Here is a 22031-nt window from a genome sequence, read left to right as displayed (position 1 = left end):
GAAATTATGGCATGCTTATGATCTTGATCATACACTTAACAGTTCTGGTGTACATCTACTTATACACCGAAGCGCCAATGAAACTGGTATATGCATGCGAATTCAAATACAGATAAATGTAAACAGTCAGCATGCGGCGCAGCGGTCGGCAACGCCTACATAAGACAATTGTCTGGCTCAGTTGTTAGATCGGTTACTGCTGCTACGTTGGCAGATTATCAAGATTCAAGTGAGTTTGAACGTGGTGTTATAGTCGGCACAGGATCGATGGGACGTAGCATCTCCGAGGTAGCGATGAAGTTGGGATTTTCCCGTACGACCATTTCACGAGTGTACCGTGAATATCAGGAACCTAGTAAAACATCAAATCTCCGACATCGCTGCGGCGGAAAAAGATCCTGCAAGAACGGGACCAACGACGACTGAAGAGAATCGTTCAACGTGACATAAGTGCAACCCTTCCGCAAATTGCTGCAGATTTCAATGCTGGGTGAGTCAGTGATCAGTGTTTTAGGGCGCACAACAACGATGTTATCAGCGCCCTCAATGCTGGGCCATCACCAAGTGTCAGCGTGCGAAACATTCAACGAAACATCATCGATATGGGATTTCGGAGACGAAGCCCCACTCGTGTATACTTGATCATTGCACGACACAAAGCTTTACGCCTCGCCTGGGCCCTTCAACATCGTCATTGGACTGTTGATGACAGGAAACATGTTGCCTGGTAGGAGTAGTCTCGGTGCAAATTGTATCGAGAAGATGAACGTGTACGGGTATGGAGATAACCTCATGAATCCATGGACCCTGCATGTCAGTAGGGGACTGTTCAAGCTGGTGGAGGCTCTGTAATGATGTGGGGCGTGTGCAGTTGGAGTAATATGGGACCCCTGATACGTCTAGATACGACTCTGACAGATGACACGTACGGAAGTATCCTGTCTGATCATCTGCATTCATTCATATCCACTGTGCTTTGCAACGGACTTGAGCAATTCTAGCGGGACAATGCGACACCCCCACACGTCCAGAATTGCTACAGAATGGCTCCAGGTACGCTCTTCTGAGTTTAAACACTTCCACTGGTCACCAAACTCCCCAAACATGAATATTATTGAGCATATCTGGGACGCCTTGAAACGTTATGTTCAGAAGAGATCTCCACCTCCTCTTACTCGTACTGACGTATGCACAGCCCTGCAGGATTCTTGGTGTCAACTACTTCAGACATTAATCGAGTCTATGCCACGTCGTATTGCGACACTTCTGCGTGCTCGCGGGAGCCTTACACGATATTATGCTGGTGTACCAGTTTCTTTGTCTCTTCAATGTATTTGAAGCGAAATCACGTAATGGAGAATCGGTGCCACGTCGAAGCGTTGCGTCTCTCGCACAAAAAAGGCTGAAAATCGAGCTAGATGCACAATGATTGTTAACATAAATATGTGGACTGGTATTGTAATATAATATTCGAACTCATTTTCAATCAAAGGTAGCTTATTAGAAAGTGTTTTAGTGCTACAGACAGCGATGCTTACATGACAAGATCACGATGGTAAAAGACAAAGGTGAACACTCATCCCCTTGCAGCCCTCGAAGAAAAAAATTGAAGTCCCCGACCTCTTTTATTTCTAAAGACAGTAGATGTAAATATTGGTATATGGGCTCTTTGGTCCATAATAGATATATCAAATACATCTTCCTTTGCACAAGCATACAAGAAATTTTACGCACACAAAGAGTAATATGCAGTAAAGGTATCTTACAACCCAGTGGTGTAAGAGCCTAAAGAATGTTGCGGTGCAAAACACCTTGTTGTAATATTATTGTACTTAAGTCTAACTCTTCTACAGATTTGTACACTTTCTATGAATTTGTAATATTAATTTAAACGTTAGCACTAGAATTAGTAATATTTCATTCTTTCCATGCTCAGTTGATAGATGTATTGGTTGTGTAAAATTTCAACGTTTTGTACATTAATCTATGTTTCATTCCGAATCAGAAACACGTTCTTTAGCGAAGCAATCATTATATATTGTAACCATATTACTCAACATAATTTTTATGCACTTCGCGTCGAAACTTTTGGTTTTTACGTCTTTACTTCTTGGAAATTTTGTACATCTTCTCTTCTTGTTCCTTTCATCGTCCACATTTCTGTTTGCAACCCCTGGCCTTCCAGTCAAAGGTCGTTGGTTTTCGTCTTCTGTCATCTTGGCCACTTTCTGTCAGATGGATGTAGGTAGGGATCTCATCGCTGGTATCTTGTGTATAACTGGTTGTATTAGCTAAACTACTGGTTCTCGTAGGAATAGTTGCTGACCGTATTATTGGTTTTATTATTTCTGGTAAATATTTTTGATCATAAATTCCAGAAACATTCAGAATATGGAAAAATATTGTACAGATGTTTTTGTGAGGTGTTTTTCTTGACGCAGCGTACATGGCGCACATTGCACCCAGTGCATCGACTCATGTTTTTTGTGAAATTGTACACTGTGATAATTTCAAGCTTCCTTTTCTCTCCCGTGCTGTCATCTATTTTATTATCGAAGTGCATATATGAAAGAAGTGCCACGTTTTTGCCTTTTTGACCCATACGAGACGATTGTCAAATCCTTTTGAAATCCAGACAAGCTACGATTTGCTTCACGTTAAACCAATTGACGAACTCGGAAGAAAGTTTGATTTTATTTTTACGAACAGAATACAACGAAAGTAAGTTTCTTCTTCGGAAGCTCTGTAGTAAACGAATTTTCAGCCATTATATTACGGTCAGTCCCCTCAGTTGTCTTGCTCAGACGGATGCGTGTGGTGTCTACAGCACCCCACGGCAGCACTAAAGGGCTATCTGGGTAGCAGATTCGCATTTTGAAGACTTGCACCTTGAAATGTCAAAATGCTGATGTTACAAATACACATTTTCATTTACCGTCATGTAAACCTGTTGCGCACCAAATTATGTGTGTAGAAACTGATTTTCGTGCAGGTATCTTCAAACTGAAACTTGTAGAAAGTACAAACCCTTGTACTCCGTTACTATGAAAAAAGCGTTTTAACAGAAATGAGAATAACTTATTGAGTTGGTGACTCGAGTTCATCACTCATCTGTATGAGAGTGTCCGGTAGCACCGTCAGCGAGGAGCCCCCGACGGCCGCCACAGCCGTCAGATTCGCTGCAATGTGTGTCAATTGGCGCTCGTTAGCCGCCGGCTTCCGTCTCAACGGCTCCTGCAGCATTCCAGATCGGAGACCTCGGAAGTGTCTGCCAGCGCTACCGTTCTCATATCGCATCTTAATCGGCTCAAATTTCCCTGTGTTACTCCTCTCGGTTAACCCCCTTTGACGTATGTTTCGTCGTGCTAACAGCAGAATCGCAGCGCGAATAATAATAATAATAATTATTATTATTGAAGTAATTGAATTATTGAAATGGTCAGAACCAAAGATTATAAATGATCTACACCTGCTCTTTGAGAGCATCTAGAAAAATGAAAAGATTCGAGAAGAGGGGAAAATAGCGTTAATCCATCGCTACATAAAGCGGGAGACAAACAAAATGTCAACAGTTACAGGGGAGTGTCACTTTTGCTGGTGGTATACAGAATATTATCAAAAGTTATCCTGGACAGAGTTGTAGAAACCTTAGACAAACAATTAGGAGAATATCAGGGAGGTTTTCGAAATAAAAGATGCTGCACAGAACAGATTTTTAATTTAAAATCAATAGTTGGCCACAGATAGTTAACCAGCAAACCTATTACCGCATCATTTATTATTATTTTTTTTAAAGGCCATTTGATTCAGTAGACAGAGAAACAACAGATAAAATCAGTATAGAATTCGGTGTTAAAGCAAAATTAGCAAACATAATTACTGAAACTTTTACAAATAGTAAAGCTAAATTTATGGGAGATGTGTATCAGCCACCAAAATAAAAATCACCTTTACTGTTAGCTGAGTTCTAGAAAAAAATTGTAAGGATCTGGAATTTGGAGCTAAAGGATCATAAAATTGAACTAATATTTCTAGGAAGACAAATGGAATTAAGATAAGCTGCCTGGCTTTTGCAGATGATATTGCTATACTTTCAGGCAATCTGACAGACACAGTAATTCAAATAAATCTTTTGGAAGAAATAGCAAATAGAACTGGTCTCAAAAAAAAATGCACCAAAATGCGTAGAGATGCAAGTAGGTAAAATAGTGTGATTAAGTAAGTTCAAATATCTTGGAGAAACTATACAGCAGAATGGAGCAGAAAAATTTCCAACAGATGTAAGGGTTAACATAATGAAGAGAGCATATGGTTTGACAAAGAATATTTACAACAAGAAATGCATATAAAGGAAAACAAAACTAAAACACTGTACCACTGTAGTAGACGGGAATGTTTGTATGGATGTGAATGCCTAACAGTGAACTATGAGCTGGACAGACTAGAGGTACTTGAAAGATGGATAATTAGTTAACCAATGGGTGCAATACAGACTGCAGATGGCTGGAAAATGAGATGTATAGAGAATATCTACAAAAATACAGACGAAGTATCAGAAGTAATGGCTAAAAGAAGACTAATCTTTTTTGGACACCTCTAACTAATGAATAAGAACAGGCTCACAGAACAAATATTCTTGCATTTCTGGAAGAAGAAATGGACAGTAGCTTGGATTACAGAAATAAGGAAGCATCTAGAAAGGAATTACATTAAAGAATTGACATACAGAAATCTTTTTAACAATAAAATATTAAATTCAGAAGGCTTATGATGCAGACGAAATAAGAAACTGGGGACGACATGGACAGAATAAAGGAAAGGAAAACATGGGGAGAAGATGAAGGAGTACTGGAAAAATAGAAAACAACAAGGAAAGAAGAGGAATTGAGATTTTTATGTGGATCTGGTTGGTCAGTATGAAAATTAAAGCAATAATAATAACTGCCTAGCTTTTTCAGCTGATTTGGCAGTGACATAAGAAAATTTAACAGGAGCAGTTACTTCTTCTGGAACGAACAGCCAATGGAGCTAGTCTCTGAATTTCAACTGGGAAAAAAATTATCATTATATATATAGTCAAACAACACGATATATATAGTCAAACAACACAGAAACACAATTAGGTAAAATAGAATGACATGGTGCATTTAACTATGTTGGGGATGACCTACAGCTAAATGGGCTAGAAAAATTTACAATAGAAGTAAGAATAAAATGGAAGGAGAATATGATTTAACTAAAAATATCCACAACAAGAAGTGCATCCATAGAAATACGGTATTATATGGTAAGATCAGAATTTTTATGGCTTGTGAATGCTTTATGATGAACTAAAAGATGGGCAGAACAGATACACTTGAAAATTGGAGTATTAGAAACATAATGGGTGCAATACAAACTGCAGATGGTTGTAAAATGAGAGGTAATGAAGATATCCATCAAAATATGGAGAAAATATCTGAAGTAATGGCAAAACAAAGGTAAATCTGTTTGGACACCTTGACTGAATAAATGACAACAGGATAACAAAATAAATATTCCTATGTTTCTTTAAAAAGAAGTTAAGAAAATGATGAATTGCAAAAATATGGAAAGAACTAGAGAGAAACAGCATCAAAGAATCAGAAATAACAGAAAGAAATTTTTTTTAAGAATAAAATACTGAATTTAGAAGGCTTTCAAGTGAGAAGAACGTGTTGAACACGCTACAACATGGACAGAAGAAAGGAAAAGGCAACTTGGAGTGAAGAGGAAGCAATACTGGAAAAATAGATAACAAGATACAAAGAAAGGAACTGACGTGTTATATGAACCTAATTGTTCAATTCAAAGATAAAGCAACAACAACGACAACAACAACAATAATATAGTGGAAAACGAATTTCCTCAGTTTTGAATTGTGCATTAGACAGAATAAAAGACAATTTCAGTGCCATTGCTACATATGCTGTCCATTGCTAACTTTTAATGCCATCAATTGGACAAAACAGGCCTGGAAGAAATACAGAGCAAAATGTGGAAAATTTCATGAAGTGTGGCATCCATCACCTTAAATTAATTGGTATAGGGCTTGGCCACTCACTTGAGAAAGGAGGCAAAAACTACCAGATATTTAGCATCTACATGAAAAGTCACTTTGAAGTAGTATTGTACAACAGGAAATCAAAGTCACTTTGAAGTAGTATTGTACAACAGGAAATCAGTCAGTCTATGAAACAATAGTAGACACAGACATTAATTACATACTACTCTGTCCTTCAGAAACAGGAGAGCAATCCCAGTAACTAAGACTGAAATAATTGACACCAGAATAATTGGATGACTTGTAAAAGAACTGCAACGTGTGAACAACATCAGCTAGGTCTAGAGTCACTTCGCAAGCATCAGGCAACTGGTTGATGCATGTGATTGGTATGCAGAAAATGATTGATGTCTGACAGCAGTACAAGTCCAGGTCATTGTGATGAGGAACTACTGGAAGTATACACTGATAAAGCAAGGAATATATTATTGTTGCAGCAAGTGTAAGAATAAAACTATGTGATATTGCACATTACATCTGAATGTAACATACTAACACCCATGGAATATTTGAAAAGGTATGCGAGCTTGCCAAAAATGGTCCTCCAGAAGTTGGCAGAAAATCTTGTCTCATTTCGGTTGTTTCATCTCTGAAGAATTCCAACAGTGTTTTCTTTACTACTACTACTACTACTACTACTACTACTACTACTACTTGGTCCAATCACATTAACATGACCATTGCCTGTGTTTGATGTTAATGGGCAATAACCACTTAGACAGCAGGTGGCAGCACTAGCAATGGAGGGTATATAAACCATATCAGGGGGACACGGAAAACTGTACAGTCATTGTCATAATGTGGGAACAGGGCAATTTATCTGACATTCAAAAGAGTATGGTCGTTGGTTTTCAGATCGAAGGTGAAAGCATTTCTGAAATGGCTAAGTTTGTTACGTGTTCAGGTGCCACCATGGTGAAAGTATACCATGCATGGCAAAATGGTACTATTCAGAACTTGCGCCAAGGCATCTGTGGTGCACTGGGGTCCATAGATGACAAGGATGAACAATGGCTACAGAGATTTATTTGTTTGGGTGAACAGACGTGCAACTGTTGAGCAACTGATAGCCCAGATGACTTGTGGTGTTACCAACAGTATCCCTTCAGCAAACTTTGTTACACACGGGCCTCCGCAGCAGGCACCTGCTTCATACATCCATGCTGATTGCTGTTCATCAGCAATGAAGGTCGTAATTTGCATACCAGTACTGCAACTGGAAATCCACTTAATGGGGCCACAGTTGGCAATGGGGCCACAGTTGGCTGTTTCAGATGAATCACTTTTTGTGCTCCATTGGACAGATGGCCTTGGCATGCATGTCATTAAACATCTGAAATAAATACTCTGCAACCAGAAGGGAGTGTTATGGTCTGGGGAACGTTTTTGTGGCATTCCCTGGGTGATCTTGTCATTCTGGAAGGCGTAATGGATCAACACAAGTGTGCATCTATCCTTGGGGACCATGTCCACCCTTACATGAAGTTTGTTTTTCCTCGGCATGATGGCATCTACCAGCAGGACAATGCAATGTCACACACAGCTCACAATGAATGTGAATGGTTTGAAGAGCACAAGGATGAGTTTACCGTACTTCCCCACCCACCAGGCTCCCTGTACTTAAACCTTAGTGAGACTCTGTGGGACTACCTCGATCAGGCTGTTTGCGTCATCAGTCCTCAACCAAGAAACTTAGCACAGCTGGCCACGGCACTGGAATTGGCATCTTTCCACATCCTGTCAGTACCTTCTGGAACCTCATTGACACTCTTCCTTCACATCTTCTGTTACAAAAGATGGTTATTCAGGCTTTTGACTGGTAGTCACATTAATGTGGCTGGACAGTATATTATTATTGTTGTTGTTGTTGTTATTATTATTATTATTATTATTATTATTATTAAGAAAAGAGCGCTATCTTTACTACATCCTGGAATTCTGGAAAGAGGAAATTATATGGCATTTATCTGAGGGCACCAGTGGTGATGAGGATATCATCAGTTTTTACATTGCCCATTCTCCGATCCTTATTTTCTTGTGACCCACTTTATTGTTTATATTTTCATCACATGGGAGTAAAACTTTAGTTACAGGGCAAGATCTTTCATCTGGCTGACATTCGATGTTGTCAGACATTTTAACCTCCACCGTTCTATCGGTACATATTTTTTATCGTAGAGATTAGTGTTATGTCCAGCTGTCATGACTTCTTTAGGGGAAGTGGTTGTACCATTTTTGAACAGACTGAGATACTCCCAGAGCTCTCCATATTTGCCAGTGATGACCCAAGCACACCTTACTGTTATACATGGGCATGAAATTCTGTTATGAGGTCTGTGGTATATTGTATGCAACAAAGTTTACAGCTGTCACCTTGAGTGGTTCTAAATACTACTTTTTCATAGCTGTTCATCTGTAAGGCCTGATCTTGTTCAGCCACTATAAGAGCTTCTCATTCTTCCCGCATACCATTCGTGATTGGAACCGGGAAGGGGTAGTGACAGATGTACACAAAGTACCTAGTGACAGACACTTTGATGTGACTTGTAGATTGAAGTAGCATTTTGGAGGAATGGCAGTTTAAATCCTTGTCCAGCTATCCAGATTTAAAGTTTTCATGGTTTCCTTAAATCACTCGACAAGTTTCTCAATAAAGGAAGTGGCATATTTCTATCCGCATCCAAAACTTATGTTCTATCTATAATGAACATGTTCTCTGGGGGACATTGAACTCTGATCATCCTTCATCCACGATGGCACTTTTTTCTGAAGAGGAATTGAAATTTACAAATTAATGCCATACTTGCTTTTACGCTGAGAGCACTGCTATTGCCCTATTCAGTCGTACTTTGGTGAGTTGTTGTGTAACATATTCAAGTAAGTTTATGTGTGTATTATGCTTAGTCTGAGCAAATTTTAGTCTGCCAGGAGTGTCAAAACAGCACACACTCTGCTGTGAAATGAATATTTTATTTGGGAGTCTTGTTTTTGTATTTTCTTTTTGGCCCTATAATATGTTAGATATGGTGGCCGTAAACCATTTGGTTGACCCAACAAGAAATTGTGAAGTAAAAATACGTTTACTGTTAGGATTCCTCTTTTGTCCCTTTGACAGGTGCAGTGATGCACCACAAGGAAATTAATTCGCTCTCAGTCAAACTTTTCATTGTGGGCATGAGAGATATTTGATCAGACTGTAGTACCCTTAAAAGGAAACAAATGGAGCACAGTAGAGCCACTACCTATGTTCATACATTTAGTTGAGATTTATAATGTAATTCATTTACAGTATGTGCTTTATAAAGCTAGTATATTATCAAATTGTTATTAATTTGGTAATCAGTACCGCGGTTTTCAAGAACCTGTAATATTGTTACATCATATCCTATCCTGCAATGAGCATCACAAAGATGATACTGTAATTCACAAGGGATCAGTTGAACATACTGATACTAGTCTTCATCTTCATCCAGTAATGTAATAATGACATGGTGTGTGCCACCATGTGTGTCCAAACAGAAAGTCAACAGAGCACAGGCAATATTTCTTTTGTTTATGTATTAGATTCTGGAATGCACTTTACAGTGATAGATTATCTGTAACATAGCCATAGGTCTAGTTGAGATTGAAATGCGACAGTTTGGTTGTTAGTCTATGAAGCCAACAAACATGAGTGCAGAATCTTCTTAGGTCTGGTGACATACTCATCTGTAGTGTAGCTTGAGGTCTAGGTAAGGTTGAAGGTCAGTGCTTGGTTGTGAGAGGGCAAAGCAGTATTTAATGTCTCAGTTAATTCTTCAAAAGCATCAGCCATGATGAATAACTATTTGAGAAGTCACAATTTTGTCCAAAGATAGTGAGGAGTGATACAATTTGAACACATTTCAAAAAAGACTTTCAGTTCAGAAGCTATAATTTCCCTAAGGCATCTCACAGGTGTTAACAACGTACCAGATGTAATTAAGATAACAGATATGGGTAACCTACAAATATGGACATCACCGCCAGAACCCAAATTTTTCAGTAAATATTGTTGGGACATCTAATGAGAATAAACCATTAGAAGTTAGTTATGTTGTGAATATCCACTGAATCATTTGCATTGTCATGCTGTCTGTGTATATTTTTCTGCAGTGGCCCTTACACAAAGACTTAAGTTTTGTTTCAATAGAGAAACTCATGACTCAGTATTAACCATGTACCTCTGTTGTTGATAGGTGGTGTCAGCGATGGGCAGCAGTGATCAGAGTGCCTGTGACGACATGCTGAAATTCTCTTGTGGTTCATGGCTGCGTGACAATAGTATCCCTGCAAGCCGCAACACATGGAGTCAGACGGAGCAGCTACTCTCTAAATGTAAGCTCAGCTTCTTTACTACACTCTCATGTCTTAACAGTATGTGCTTCAAATATTGCTTGCATATACTCCACACCTATTAGAACTTCCGTGCAATGTTTTAAACTCACCTGGATTACTTAGGTTCTGAAACATCCTGGCAGATTAAAACTGTGTGCTGGATTGAGACTCAAACTTGGGACCTTTGCCTTTCGTGAGCAAGTGCTCTACCAACTGAGTTACCCAAGCATGACTCACAACCCATCATCACAGCTTTACACCTGCCAGTATGTCTTGTCCTACCTTCTACTTAAGTTCTGTTTGTAATATTTGCCTGTATAGTTGTATATGTTGATTTCTACATTTATTTTAGTTTATGTCTGTGCTTTCATGTAGCACCTGACAAGTGTAAGATTTCACGTTCTTACCCTTCAGATCCTCAAAAATAGTTTACTTTATAACATAGAAATTCTTTCACTGCTATTTTCCACTGATTGCTTCTACCATTTTAACTCCAGATGTTTTCATCATTTTTGCCAAGCTCTCCTTATTTTAAAACAATGGAAACTCCAGGTAGAAAAAGAGATATTCCTACTTACTGTAAAGGAGACATGTTAAGTTGCAGACAGGCACAGACACTTACATAAATCTTTTGGCCACAACCTCTGTCAGCAAAAGAGAAACACAAACCGTTCATATTCACAAAAAAGAACAACTCATCCATCTGACTGCCAGCTCCTTATTTTAAACTTTTTTTTTTTAAAGATGTCCCCTTTTCTGCTCTAAAAATGTTGCCTGAAGACCTGAAAGACAATTTCAGTGTCAAGTAAAAAAATTATATATTCATAACACACACATATTTTAAAAAAGTCAATTCTTTAACCATGTATGTACACATGTAGATTAACTCTAACAAGGTACGACTCTCAGGCTGAAGAGCTGAAACTAAATAAAAATGATTTCTGCCACCCACCAAGGTATTTTATCTGTAAAACACTGAATTTGTGTACAATTAGTGTTTGAAGGTTAATAATTCTGAAACCACAGATGCACAAGTTACCGGAGAGAAACAGTGCTGTTAACGTAAAATTATGTGCAGAGTGACAAGAGTAATAAATGAGATATGCATTATTTGGCAAAAAGCTAAACACTCACTTGAAATAATATACATTAAAATGTTGAGTACTTACAAGAGTTGTATTTCCCAAAATAGATATTGCCACGTTTTCATTCATTTTTCCCATTCTCGTCATCAAAGTGTAAATGTGAAGTTTCAGTGAAGTGATGAAAACAACAGCAGAATGCAGTAGCTTGTGGTGAAGATCTGGGTAGTATGATAAATCAACATGGTTTTTGATGTACTTCTGCAATGTGGATGTACATAAAAATTTATATAGTTTGTCCAAGTGTTACACTTGTGAAGTGTGCGTACTGTTCCATTGTTCTGTCTTGATTTTTCACAAATGCCGAATTTGAGAAATAAATGACTTTGATGGGTAGCAGAATTCCGTATCTGTATTTTAAAATCATTTTTATTTGGTTTTTGCTGTTCAAATGGAGACTTCCTCTGTAAGATGAAATGTTTATACCATTTAACAGAGTGTTATGTGGAACATTGTTATAAATCAAAAAAGCTTGTTCAGCAGTATTTTAATGCTAACACCTAGTAAAGTTGTTCCTACTGAACCATCTGCACCTCTTTAGATGACTCACTGTATCACTTGCTAATAGTGAGTTTCTGACAAATACACTCAAAATTTTTGTGAATAACGGAAGCAGATGCGTAATGTAAGTAGGGGTAATTTTCAATACTTGTGTGACCATCAAAAACTGTGTTGTACTGCTAAGCTACTAGCAACTTTTTGCATTGTTTTATTTTCCTACTGCTACACAAATGTCAACAGTGTCTCAGAAGTTGATTTCCATCAGAACAAACAGAACCGGAGCTTCCGGTGCTGCATAATTTTGCAAAAACAGAAAATTTGCAAATGTTATTTCTACTAGTTGGCTGGTTTCTCATTGATGGCAGATGCTCTTTCATGCTATCCTGATAAATACTAAAATCTTATCAATGATTGTGCCATCACTATCTGCTTGTTGGTTCCAGGAACTATGTGTAATGTTACTACGTAATGCAAATAGTTCTGGTGAGGTAAAGAACATCAGTTTTCTAAGTTGTTTTAGATAATTGGGCTATAAATTAAAAAGGATGACAAAAATGTCAAATGGAATTTATTAAATAATTTTGTGCTAGCACATAACTCTTAGATATCTTTGGTTATCACATGTTTCTCAATCCACATTTTGCCTGTACCTAAGCTCTGCATTCAAGTAATTATTATCCATCATGGCCAGCAAAAAGATCAGTCACAGCAGCTTCATGCTAATGACTCTGGACGAGTAGTAGGACCCAGTCGAAACAATCACGTGATATTTAATGCATAAAGTATCTACATTTCTCCATCTGACATCGGAGGTTGAGAAAACTTTTTTCACTATAGCCACATAACCCTCCTGTTCAAAATCAAAGGGCAATGACTAATTCTGAGCACTTGCTGCTCAAAGCCAGCTCAGATTCCACTCCGTTTGTAGGCCTAACTGTATTTATGAATTCAGCTAGTGACTTTCAGTCCTCTAAACCTTGACTGAAGACATAATTAGTGTCAATATGAGTCATGTTTTATAGCCAGGTGCACCCATTGTGCTCAATATTTTCTTCCAAAGCATTCTGCAGATGTCAAATGAGATCCCCCAGCAATCATACAGAATGGACACTAACTGTCGATCCCTACTTGCCAGCTATTTCCCTGAGGAGCGGCATATATGCAGGTGTAGAGTAGATGTAGACTACCTGCATGAACTTCGACTTCCCAATGATCAGTAAACTCACTGTCTGTGTTTGTCTCAATCTATTAGCGAGATTGACTCCAGTCCCAATGGATGAAGCTTCAAGTACTTGCTCAGCTGTACTCTCAGCATTGGGCAAGACCTCAGATATATTTTTAGGGCATAAGGGAAGGCCCACAGGGCTGCCAACTACTGCTGATTGTCCGTAATTGTTATGGGTTTTACCACCTTAGTTATGAAGTTACAATAAATGACTAAAATAATTAGGGAAATAGACATTTCACAATTCAGTGTTTTAAAAAAGTCAGAAAAGCTACTGTTTACATTTCACTAATCATACACTATTAACATATTTTATAAAATGTAATGATTTCCATCCTGAGTATGTAGTAAACCTGTCTATGAATGATTTCGTCACCACAGCTTAGTAAGATAGGATAGCAACAAACTGCGTTTGAACCAAGTGATGTCACAAGGTTCAACATGTTTGTCTCATCTGTAAGCTGCTGCCATTTTTCCATGGAGGTAGGTTTTTCTAATCGTGTGATGTCACAAGATGTGCAGTTCACTTATTAATCCATACTTAATAACACACCCCCACATTGTCGCTATTATAGTAATGGCTGTCTCCTTTTAAATTTTGGCTGGAGTAAATTATAAGAGTGATTTCAGTAATTCTACATCCACATCTACAGCATTGCTCTACAATTCACACTTAAGTGCCTGGCAGTGGGTTCTTCAAACCATCTTCAGATTATTTCCCTGCCGTTCCATTCTCCAACAGCAGGTGGGAAAAATAAACACTTAAATTGTTCCGTACGTGCTCTGATTTCTCTGATTTTATTATGATGCCCATTTCCCTCTATGTAGTCAACAGTAACATATTATCACATTCAGAGGAGAAAGTTAGTGATAAAAATACCATGATTTTTTTGAAATAATCTGTGTTTGATGGTTTTATTCACCCTTTTGGAATCAAATACATTCTGTACACGGTGTTAGTTGCTAAGAATTTTTTTAGCTGTTTTGTGACAAAGGTAAGGAACTAGACTTTTTTTTGTGCCTTTGGCAACTGTTCCTGTAAAGGCAAGCATGATATCTGGGGGGGGGGGGGGGGGGGATATTACGACCTGGAAGCTTCTGTAGGTGTTCCAAGTACCAGTAGTTATGGATTTACTGATAGTGTCAATTGTAGTAAGAAGTTAAATAAAAAATGATCACAATTAAAAAGTAAGTACTCTGAAAGAAGGACTAAGTACAGTAGCAAATTCAGATAGTTATATTGTGAAACACTAAAGTGTTATCCTAATCAGGCTCCTAACTTTAAAAAATTTTCTGGAGGAGGGCCCCCAGCCCCTACCCCCCTTCCCCCCACACTCTGTATTTGGCATGTGAGTACTGACAGACTCTTCTCAAGGATGGCAGCTGTGGACATGTGGAGTCAGTGCCCACTCTCTCTTTTCACTCAGAGAATTTGCATCCCCATCACTATTCACCATTCAACCTCAAGTGAATGGGAACTGGGCAGGGTCACACATATCAGAAGGCTCTGTGGTATCAGCGATCTCAGGAAATACAAGAAATTTCTGCTGTGGGTGCATCGATGCCACCACAACCCCTGACATGAGCATGGAGCCTGTGGCTGACAACACAACTTCTGACTGCTTCTGGATAGTACACAGCAGGCACAGTCTTTATCTGCCTTTACCTGCATACAATTATACAATAATAAATAAACTACGAATCTGAGCAATTGCTAGATGCTGATGCTGCTTCAGGCTATCATAATACTAGCCAGCTCACGTTACACAAGTTCTTCCAAAATACCCAAATACAGTACTTGGAAAAAAATAGTAAATGCTACTGTGTATAGATAAATAATCAGTTACTGTTCGCCTCTTCGTATAAGCGTGCATAAAAGACTACATGCATATACAAACTAAATGCAGCTGCTGCTGGTAGCTACTTGCTGCTCTATGACTGGACTTAATATTGCATTGTCAGCAATTCCCAAGAATACACAGCAAGCTTCTAACTTCAAGAGTATTGTGAGAAAATATTCATAAATAATTGTTTGTCCAACATTCCAGTTTGCAATAAAATAAGCTTGGACATGTCAGTTTTTGGAAACAATACTTTTGGGTTAGGTGAGTTTAGGAAACTTCACATCACATGATACATAGTCAGAAGTAGATATGGTTGTATGAACTGTTTGTTTGTTGCAGCTGCTATGCCACAGGAACTACACATCTGAATTAACAGCCCCAATTTAATAAAAGAATGGAATTCACTAAATTTAGATGCCTCTGCATTTATGTTAAACTATTACTACAAAACATTGTAATTGTGCTTTGCAGTCATTATTTATATTAATTAAGGAAGTGCTGGACAGAGACACTATGGAACCACAATCCCCAATGGGTTCCACTGGTCAAGACCCCAAGATCACACTAGATGGAAACTAATAAGCAAACCCTGCTCTAAACAGAGAAGAAAGAGAAATTAATGCATATCATATTCAAATTTTATTGGAGTTAAAAATAATACTAAATGAAAATTACTTACTTAGGTATGTAGTTAACATGTACTCTTTATTTTTTCCCACTACTTTTGTTTTGATTGCTTTTGTGAGGGGAAACCACTAATTTTTGACACACCTGGGGTCCTATCCAAACCAAGTATGCAATGAAGATGTGCAGAAGTCATGTAATACATAACATTCACAGTACATGATATTATTAATTTTTGTTAATAGGTAAATTATTTGGTTGTTCTAAGAAATGTGTCAATAAAATAGAAGTTTTGTCCATCCACGAATTTGTTTGGCTGTACTTTATTAGTAGCTAAGCAATTATCATTGCTGGCAAATTATTGAAGATCCGTATTCTTGAATAATCAGTACCTACTTGAACCAAGTAAGTGACTTTATATAGTTATGAAGTATGTCTGTATTCCTAGCACAATTCTGTGTGCAGAGCCTTCAGTTTGCAAGGGAAATGTGTTATTTACAATGAATTACCTCAAGAAATAAATTGACATCAAGAGAGTGGATAGTTTACCCATTTATATGAACTTACTTACTGTAGAATGTTTTGAATTCCTATGACATGTAATACATATTGCATGCTTTTGAACTAAGAAAATTACCTTTGTCTCAGTGAATTACCCCAAAATGTTATATGATATGACATTACAGGATGAAAGTATCAAAGTAATGTCTGTTTTTTTACTGTTATGTAATTCTTTTCTGATCCCACATGTGTGTCAAAGTTGATTTGTTCAGTTGTTTCAGAATTTCTGTGGTGTGCTCCTATCAGATAAATTATAAATTCACAATATCAAGAATTCCACACTGTCAACCTCTTTTATTTGCAGACCTTAATAATTTATGTGTGTCCTTAGTGGTAATCTCTTGCAGGTTCCGAAATGTAATTTGTGAGTTTTTCAAAGTACAATGGAAATAAAAAAAAATTTGATGTCGTTAACAATTTCTATAATTATACTTGATTTGCTATTTGTGACAGAGTTCATAGTCTACAAAGAGAATGGATATTTTATGATGAACAATAATTATACAAGAATAAGTAAGCATCCTCGGATGGAACTTCCTGGAAGATCACAGATAATTAGTTCCTAGTCAAATGACCTTAATATAGGACTCGTCCTATTAACACTCATTGTTTCATGTTGGAGAGATATGCTGTCAGAAGTATTCAGACACCTCTGTGTAATGCAAAATTGACTGCTAGATGCCATGAGGGATGACTTATCAGTACTAAAGGAGATGGGGAGTATTGTATTGACAGTAATGACAGAATGGGTTGTCGGGAAAGCTCAATGACTTTGAACATGGACTAATAGTTGGATGTCACCTGAGTAACAAATCCACCAGGGATATTTGAGCTCTACTAAAGCTGGCCAAGTCAGCTGTTGCTGAAGTTATTGTGAAGTGAAAATGAAAATGAACAACCATAGGTAAACCACAACTTCAGTGGAAACGTTTGGGTTTGGCAAATGCCTGGAGAATGTTACCTGCCATCGTATGCAGTGTCAACAGGAGGAGGTGGTGTTAAGGTATCAGGCATTTTTTGTGAACAGGATGTAATCCCCTTATTGTGCTTAAGACACTGCTAAATATGAAAGCATATAAACACATTTTACAGCACTGGGTATTGGTACAGCAGTTTGGCATGACAATGTGCACTTTCATAAAGCAGCATGTGTGACGCAGTGGTTTGCGACCAATGACAATCCTAAAATGAATTTGCCTACCCAGAGTCCTGACCTGGGACCCAGTGGAATACCTTCAGACTGACTTAGATCATTGACTTTGCTCTAGAGATGCAACGTTTGAAAGTGCCATCAGCAGAGTTCATGCTGTATAAAAGCAGAGGGTTGACACATTCTATATTAATGTACACTATTAGGTGTCAGGATACTTTTGATCAAATAGTGTCTGTTATGTTGTGTGTGTTTCCAGAAAATCATGTGACAGCATAATATTGTAATTCACATATAAGTATATTGTGATTTTTGTGATTTACATAGACAAGGGCCTTTAACAGGTCACAGAATATACTGGCAGCAGCAGCAGCATTCTCACTATAAAGGGGGGGGGGTGGAAAAGGAGAGGAGCTCAGAACAGGAAAAGATCAGTGGATGCGTTGATAAGAGTGTGCGTGGACGTGAATTGGGATGAGGTGGTAGGACAGAGGGGATGGAAACTGTTCGGTGAAGGTTGTGGGGATAGTAGATTATTGTACATTGAGACCGGGATAATTTCGAGAGTGGAGAATGTATTTTAAGGCCTTAGTCCCTTCCCAGATCCTCTCCCCTGAGTCCATTTCTGCCCTCACCCCTGTGACAACCTGTACACTCACCTTCTACATGCTCCCCAAAATTCACAAACCCAAAAATCCTGGATGCCCCATAGTAGCCCATTATTGTGCCCCCACTGAAAGGATTTTGCCCCTTATTGATGAACATCTCCACCCAATTGTCCAACATCTAGCATTCAACATAAAAGCATACCGACCCTTTCTTTCACTGACACTCTAGCATCCCCATCCTTTAGTGATGCCACTTACCTATGCACCAACACCCTTCATGTTCATGGTCTTGCCACTATTGAGCACTACCTCTCCCAATGTCCTTCAGATTCCAGACTCACTACCTCAGTCCTCATACACCTTACTAACGTAGTCCTAACGCACTGCTACTTCTCCTTTCAAGGGTAGGTATAAAAATGGCACAGCCATTGGAACGTGCATGTCACCCTTCTATGCCAACCTGTTTATGGGCCATCTAGAGGAAACCTTTCTATCTTTCCAAAACCCCAAACCTCTTTTCTGGTTCAGGTTCATTGATGATGAAGGTATCGTCTTGACGCAGGGCCAAGACACCCTATCCTCATTCCTTCAGAATCTCAATACCTTCTCTTCCATCCACTTCACATGGTCCTGCTCAACCCAGTGTGCCACCTTCCCAGATGTTGCCCTTCTCCTGTCTATGGCTCCATCTATCAGTGTCAAATGTTGCAATTCTGTAGATCCCATCTAGGAGAATCTGTGGGTATATGAAAACTATCATGGTAAATATTAACAATGAAGTGCATCTTAGATCCATTAAAAAAAAACAACTACTATCATTAGAATGCATAAATATTATTTATGATCTAAAGAACTATACGGAAAGTTAGCAGGGATGCAGCTGCTGTAACACACATATTATCACGAGTAACCTAGCTGTTAATTGGAGCAGAATGTACATACAGTGTCTTTTTTTCACACACTTGGAATATGTATATTATCTATTTTGATACATACTATTCTACTTCACTTGACTAAAAATGTCTGAGTTTAATATTTAATGGTCACTTCTAATGAATATCGTTATTCTGCTCCAGATAATGAGGTGGCAAGGTCGCTGATTGTGAAACTACCTCAACCAAATAAAATTGAATCAATTGCATGGAAAATGAAAAACTTGTATGAGTCATGCATGGAACTGGACAGCATAGAAGCTGATGGGGACAGACCTTTGCTTAGGATTATTAATGAACTTGGTAAGTTATATTTCATACTACTAATGATGTTTCAGTAATAGTCACATAAAATGCACATTCCAAAAGCTGATTAATTAATTGATTAATCAAGTAATTTATTCATGTTGTTATTACAAAAGTACTTCGTATAACTATAGAAATAGTTATTCTACTCTGAGGCAAGATTCATAGTGCACTTCCCAGAAAAGTCTTTTCATTTACTCACGTTACTGTAGCTGTACCATTGGCACAGTTCCTTGTCTGCTAAAAAACAAAGCTCATGACTGTGTTTCTCTTTGTTACAAAAAATAAGTAATTGATATAGCCAAAGACATTATTTGGATGGTCAATATTTAAGTGTTTATTGTCTAAAACTGTCAAGCCTGTCTCTCACAATTTCAAGTTCAGAATATGTAAATTGAGAATGTAAAGATGGCTTGTAGATTTGTCATAAGCAAAAATGATTATGTTGCTCTGTCTAACAGTCCAAGCACTCAAGAAGTATACAGTACTTTTCTGTCGCATTTTATTTGCTTCCACTGAAACTAGATAAATAAACTTATCATTAACATCACCTCCACAGACGTGAAGGAAGTTATCTCCCAATGTCTTCCTTCTCTGCAGACATTAGTATTGATAAAAAATAGCACCTTTGACAACTGCGGGCACTTTCCATTCTATGTGTAGTGTCCTGTTTCAAACAGACTTTTCAAACAGACTACCACTAATTGGCATTTACATTGGAAATTGAGTTTTATTAGGATCCTGCTGGCATTTGCAGTGTTCTGAAACTACATCAGAACCGCTCCTGAATTGTCATTAAAAAATCACAAATGAAACTGTGTAAGAAAAATGAAACTTTGATTCTCATTTGCATGTGTTGATAAGATTCAGCATTAGAGCACGGCTTGTCATTCATTGTGATTGTGGAGCAACACAAATACTTATCGCAGTTTTCAGTGTGTTATATACTTGTTGAAACTCTGTAATGTTCCTCAATGAATTATGCAGCAGAATAGCACCACCTTTCCATCAGAATAGTAAAGAGCAACCTTTTCACTAAACGAAGCTCCATTTTAAATATATTATTGCCTTTTAAAGTAAATTTTTAGTTCCATATTGTATGGTGATTGGAAATAGAATTTTAAGCTTCCAAAACACCGTTTAAAATTCTTTCTCAACATTTGCTTATTTAGTTACATCTGTTTCACTGATTTTTGATTCTGAAGCTTTTCTCATTCACTATCATGGAGATCTTTTCCATTATGAATATCATTGAAGGATTAAAGATAAATCAACAATCACACTCCGTTGATAATGTTCAATTTGTAGTAAAAATGTATAGTTATGCAGATTTCTAGAAAAGCGTGGTACATAAAATCTTTATTTGTGTGAAGATAAAGGAGTCGATGAATCTAATTAACAAAAATATTGCATGCAGTTACTTTTTGTACTTTTCTTGTAGGCAGATTTTGTTTCAGAGTTAACTGAAAAAGGTTTATCTGATTACCTTTTCAGTGAATAAAAAGACAGAAACAATGAAAGGTCTTACCTACAAGAAATAAAGATGATATGATATGCAGCAATTTGTTACAATAAGATATACATGATAAGTAAATAGAGAATTTACTATGTCCAAGATTTATTGTATTGTGCTGTGTGACATTTTTAGTATATTATGGTTGTCACATTTCATGTGCATTAATGTAGTAGGTGCCGTATTTTATGGATGATAAGATGCACTTTTTTCTTCAAAAAATGGCCTCCAAGATTCAGGTGTATACTATACTTGAAATTTATATAAAAATGTCCAGTGTTTGATTTAAAATTCCCGTGTCTTGAAAATGGTCACATATTCTATGTCATGGGAAACCTATCTCTATCTGGCAATATTGGATTAAACGGGCAGCAGCAGTTCGTCAGTGTCATGAATGTGAGTTGCAGAGATTCACAAGGTTGCTAACACTGTCTCCCTCTCACCCAGCCATCACAAACCAAGAACGCTGTCGAGCCTATAATGCGTCTTTACAGTCTATGGTGCCAGTGAACTTGAACTGAAAGTGATTTGTATTATTGGTATCAGTACAATATTTTTGATAGCAGCTAGTTTCGTAATGGAAAAAATAAGATATTCATATAATGTGGGCTAAAAATTGAAAGAATAACATATGCATAGAAACATGGAAACAGAGCAGCTGAGTGGCATTTGAACCCTCCACCAACTGAAAAAAAAACAACATTCGCAGTTGGTGGGCTCATAAAGAAGAACTGAAAACAGACTTAATGTGCGAAAGAGGACTGAATGCGAAATGTCCAGAACACGAATGTGACATATTGAAATGGATTTGAGGACACCATCAAAATGGCATTGGAATTAATACAAACATGATTCAAATATACACTCGTAAGCTAGTGCTACTGTGGAACTTAATAGACTCGAAGGCTGGAGTTGGTTGGTGCTATAAGTTTATGAAGTGTGATGGACTTTGCATGCGAACCAAAAGCAAAATGCTGCAAGAATAGGAAGAGAAAATATTATCTTCTCATCAATTTTTGTAACATCAAAAGAAAACCTGTGTCGAAATATGCCAAATAATGAATATGGACAAAACTCCTCTGTCATTTGATGTCCCGAGTAACAGAACTGTTGCCATGAAAGGTGCTAAAAACTGTAACTATAAAAATAAATGGACATGAAAAAATGCACTACACTGTTGTCTTTTC

General features: G+C 37.7%; 1 protein-coding gene across 1 annotated transcript in view; it reads left to right on the top strand.

Annotated features, from left to right (window-relative positions):
- LOC124789567 (endothelin-converting enzyme homolog) overlaps positions 1-22031 on the top strand; it is a 600524-nt gene that overhangs the window by 424628 nt on the left and 153865 nt on the right. The window contains exons 2-3 of the mRNA XM_047256970.1: positions 10300-10438; positions 19170-19328. Coding sequence (XP_047112926.1) covers positions 10300-10438; positions 19170-19328 — 298 coding nt within the window. The remainder of the gene's footprint in view (positions 1-10299; positions 10439-19169; positions 19329-22031) is intronic.

Source organism: Schistocerca piceifrons, chromosome 3, assembly GCF_021461385.2.
Source record: "Schistocerca piceifrons isolate TAMUIC-IGC-003096 chromosome 3, iqSchPice1.1, whole genome shotgun sequence".
Taxonomy (NCBI): Eukaryota; Metazoa; Arthropoda; class Insecta; order Orthoptera; family Acrididae; genus Schistocerca; species Schistocerca piceifrons.
This window is presented reverse-complemented; position numbering and strand designations above follow the sequence as displayed.